Here is a 4,426-nt window from a genome sequence, read left to right as displayed (position 1 = left end):
CTCTTCGCGCAATAACCTTGTGCAAAGAATAGTCCTGCAGCCTTTGCAACAGATCACCTCTTTTCCCAAATGGGATTTTCACTTGTTCCTAGTTGTGCTAAAGATCTTTCACATTTTTGTAAACTGTCTTGCAATATGCAAGGTAGCACACACTTTTTAAAAAAAGTATGTTTCAGTAATCCCCCCTCACCCCAGAAGGAGGTTTGTGACTAAGGGGCAGGAAGAGACATAGACTTTTTAAACACCCGTGCCCCTTTTGGGGGCCCTGGATAAGGGGGTGGTGGCACGTCGTGTTGTCCATCTAAAGTAACTGCTTGCTCATAAGTTGGTAGTCCTGAATCATCAGTTCTGAGAGGAAGTGGGTTTAAAGAAAATTCTTCATGCCTTCTGAAGATGCTAGATGAATTACGTCTTCTACTTCTTACATAATCCAAGTACCTAAACAAAGTTAACAGCATTATAAGTGGCAGCTTCTGTTTTAAAGGGAAGAAAGAATATAAAGTCTTAGTTGTAAAAAAAAAAAAAACAAACAACCCAACAAAAAAAAACAAACCCAAAAAACCCCAACACCAAACAAACAAAAAACCCCCACAAAACCAAAACAAACAAAAAACCCATCAACAAACAAAAAAAACCACCACCAAAAAAACACTTGCCTTCAATGATCATAAAGACCAGAAGCCAAATACTCTTTCCAAACCACAGGGTAAGAAAAGCTCAGTAATGTGAAATTTATAGGGAAGACGAAGCACAGAATCCTCTTGTATGCTTTTCAAGTTTAGGATAAAGGAACAAGGAGGGCTAGAGAATTGGTAGAGAAACATTTCCTCCAATCTACTTCATTTCACATCTGAGGTAGACTACATGCCATGAAGAGCATACACCCTACTTTAAAGAGCAAACAGAACACATTAGGCTTTCCATTGCAGGCCCCAACCTATTAAAATTATTCCATCTTTTTAGTAAGAAGATTTTCGAACCAAGAACGCACAAAAAAAAAAACCAAAGGTACATCAGCCATGCAAGTGGTGGTTTATGTTTTTGTGTTATTAATTAACTTCAGCATAACTACTGCTAGTGCTCACCTAACTTTGCTTCCAGGAAAGTAAGAACTAGAACTCCCATTGGATTCTCTGAGAATACAGTTAGACCAACCCACCGTGATTTTTAAATTCCACTCTTAAGCAAGAGTTTGTTTTGGTGGGTTGTTTTTTTTTTTAGGCAATGAAATTCCTTACCCTGGTGGTTGCCTTGATTTGCATCTACTTTTGCAGCAGTAGAAGATAAGCAGTACAATTATAACTAACAGTACTCCAGCAGCAACTAGACTGATGAGAAGTCCTGTAACATTAATCTTTCGTAGTGTCTCGTCACCTGAAGATAAAAATATTGGTTATTTTCATTATGTGTTCTTTCCATCTACATAGTATACAGTACGTACTGTGAAATACTAATTTTGCTGTGCTATAAAGCTGTTCCTTTCCACAAATGTCTAGCTTGTGGTGAGAAGCCATATCTGTGCAACACAACCCAAGAATATCATTCACATTCAGCTTAAAGCAAAAGTGAGTAGATATTCCCTTTTCTGTACATAAAACTGTTGAGAAGTCTGTCTTCTAATCCCTTTCAAATATTACTTCATGTACTTGTGACCTTGATCAAGCTGTGGATCCTTCCTCAAGTCATACTGACCATTTTTTAATAAAACATCTGGCATAAGACTACTCTGAACCTGAATCAGACTATTAAAGAAGGGGGGGGGCGGGCGGGACAAACAAAACCAAACCAAACCATAGGAAGCAGCCACAGAATTACTGCAAAGTTTACCAATTGTGTAATAAAACAAAGAAATGGACAACAAAATTCACATTATTTTTACCTACAGACTTGTAATGGATCCCACTGTGAGACGCTTCAATGAGTATGTTTTATTGTATCAGATAATGCAATATACTTGCACAGTTCACAGTAAATTTCAGTAAGAAGATCAATTCTGATTTTGCTAACTGAATGCATGGCGTATTTTTAAGAATGTACTATTAAAACAAACATAAAATATTGCAATATAAGAAAAGAATAAAAAGATGACTTACCTATTTTTATTTTAGGGCCTTTAGTTGAATAGTCTTTCCAAAAATCCATCTATAAAACCAAAAAAGATCAGATTTATATGAGCTACATAATTGGCAGGCTTATTGACAATTTCTTTTTTAATATGGTACTGTGGGCAAAATTTAGGAATTTTTTTCTGCTGAAGGATCTGTACTTGCTTATCCCACTGTATTTTTCTCATACATTCAAGTTTGCATAAAAATTACAATTTCACAAAGAAGAACATGCCAGCTGGTGAAAAAGAAAAGTTCATTTAATTGTCCAATGTTACTGCATATTTCTGCCTGATTACAGTAGAAGTTAGCATATATTCTGAGACTAAAAAAATGCTTACAGTTAATCCCTACAGAAGACTATTAATGAGGCAAAGCCAAGTTCTTAAGAATCAGACATCTGCATGAACAGTATTTGAATTCACATCAGTAATTGAATTCGTATCAGCTATGAAAAATAATGGGATTCATTTAAGAGAAAAACCTTCATGTTGCATGGCTGTTATGCATTAAATGTGTTTAGCTATAATTTCCACTTTTGCTACCCAGCAAAAGACTCCAAGATTCTGATTTAACACTTTCACCTTTTTCTTAGGAAAATGCTAGCAATGGCAAACTAGCATTTCCGCTTTCAGAATAGGAGTGTATTCCTTGCGCTTTCTGCAGGTTAGTGCAGAGCACACCTAGAATCACAAAGAGATTCTTGCTGCATGCAGCAAGAGCCAGTCTTCAGACAATCATAACGTTCCATAATTGGGCTGAAAGCTTTCTTACATATTATTCTCTTTTTTTTTTTATACCAGGTTTCTTCCAAGCTGTATATAGGTAGCAATTTAGAAGATAATGCTATAGGAATACTCAGCAATAGCTGAACTGCGGATTTGCTGCATACTCCTCTTTTCTAAAACACTTCTTTGGCATGACACAAGGACACAATCAGCCAATTAATATATAGAGCATGTGGAACACAGTCAAATTGGATGCTGAGAAGTTACTAAAAAAAAAAAGAGATTCTGAAAACACATATAGGTATATCCACAAGCAGTACGTCTGAAGTTTCATTTCTATTTGTTTGCAGAATTTGAGCCCTTATCTAAAGTCTTTAAGACAATAGTACACATTCAGGTGTATTCACTGTGTATCTAAAGCAATAACCCCATCTAACTGGGGCCTCTACTTTTACGGTAAAATAAGCAATCATTTTAAGTGCTGTTTTCAGAAGGGCTACAGTATTTAGGTACAGTAATGATTTAGTCAATAACCTCCTTCAGTATATTAAATTCAGTTTGAACAGGTACCGTTGTATCAGGGTCTTCAAAAATTTCTCTCGCTTCTTCATAATTGCACAGCTCTTCAAAACATTCTCTTTCCAGGTTATCCGCTGTGAATGCTTCAAAATCAAATCTGTTATTCAGAAGATGCCGTCCAATGAATAAATTGGCCTCCTTTTCTGATGTGAACACTAACAAAAAAAAATCAAGTTGATTTAAAACAAGTTGGTATTTTTAAAGGATGGTTAATATCCTAACAGAGCACACTGAGACCCCTTCTTCCCCTAGCATCTCTCAACTACATACAGGGAAAGAAACATCAAGGTCTCCTCCTAAAATGTCTTCTTCACTGCTAACTTTTCTACCTATGCAATATAAAATAAACATATTTTCCTTTCTCATGAAGCATTTCAGCTATTCCTTATACCGGCCAAGAGAATTTCATTTTCATGACAGCTGTTGTGTAAGTTGTGGTATTATCCCTCTGGGATGTGGGCATAAGTTTTTTACTGGAGCTCTTAAGAACAAAGTAGTAGTCACATAAAGCAGAAATTCAGTCGGATGCAAACCCAGCAAGACACTGACCTACTGGAGAAAGGAGGCAAGGGTGGAAAAAAAGGAAAAAAACCCAAAAAACTCTTCCTTCTAAAGAATCCTCAATAGACGTTTATCAATATTCTGGTATCTTTGAGTTCCAAATTTTGTTTATGGAATTTGGATTTTGAGTCATGGCAGCAGAGTTCTATTCATTTTGCATTTGTTCACTTTCCACAATCGTGGCAGCAAGTTTTATGTAAAGGTTGCCAAGTTTATTTGTTTTAAATTAGTCTGTGATAGAAGTTTTACTGACAACAGGCACTTCTGAAGCCATTTAATTCTTTTCTTCTTTTGTGCTTATTACAGGCTCCATGAGGCCTCATGGAGTACGTTGTGAGGTGAGATTCCAGAAGAGTTAAGTGAAATTATAGAAGGCTTTGGAATACAGGAATGCATTTTCTCACCAGGCATTTTCCATAGTCAAGTTTTAGCCTGCTCTTGCTACGGCTTCTT

The 4,426-nt window shown here is 36.3% G+C and overlaps 1 protein-coding gene across 1 annotated transcript in view; it reads right to left on the bottom strand.

Moving 5' to 3' along the window:
* Positions 1–209: 209 nt before the first annotated feature.
* Positions 210–4,426, bottom strand: part of PRRG4 (proline rich Gla (G-carboxyglutamic acid) 4 (transmembrane)) — a 6,550-nt gene continuing 2,333 nt past the window's right edge. Inside the window, exons 2-5 of the mRNA XM_009581454.1 lie at positions 3,404–3,567; positions 2,094–2,142; positions 1,239–1,374; positions 210–438 (exon numbers count right to left, since the gene is read on the bottom strand). Coding sequence (XP_009579749.1) covers positions 210–438; positions 1,239–1,374; positions 2,094–2,142; positions 3,404–3,567 — 578 coding nt within the window. The remainder of the gene's footprint in view (positions 439–1,238; positions 1,375–2,093; positions 2,143–3,403; positions 3,568–4,426) is intronic.

Source organism: Fulmarus glacialis, unplaced genomic scaffold (genome assembly GCF_000690835.1).
Source record: "Fulmarus glacialis isolate BGI_N327 unplaced genomic scaffold, ASM69083v1 scaffold6227, whole genome shotgun sequence".
In the NCBI taxonomy this organism is placed as follows: Eukaryota; Metazoa; Chordata; class Aves; order Procellariiformes; family Procellariidae; genus Fulmarus; species Fulmarus glacialis.
This window is presented reverse-complemented; position numbering and strand designations above follow the sequence as displayed.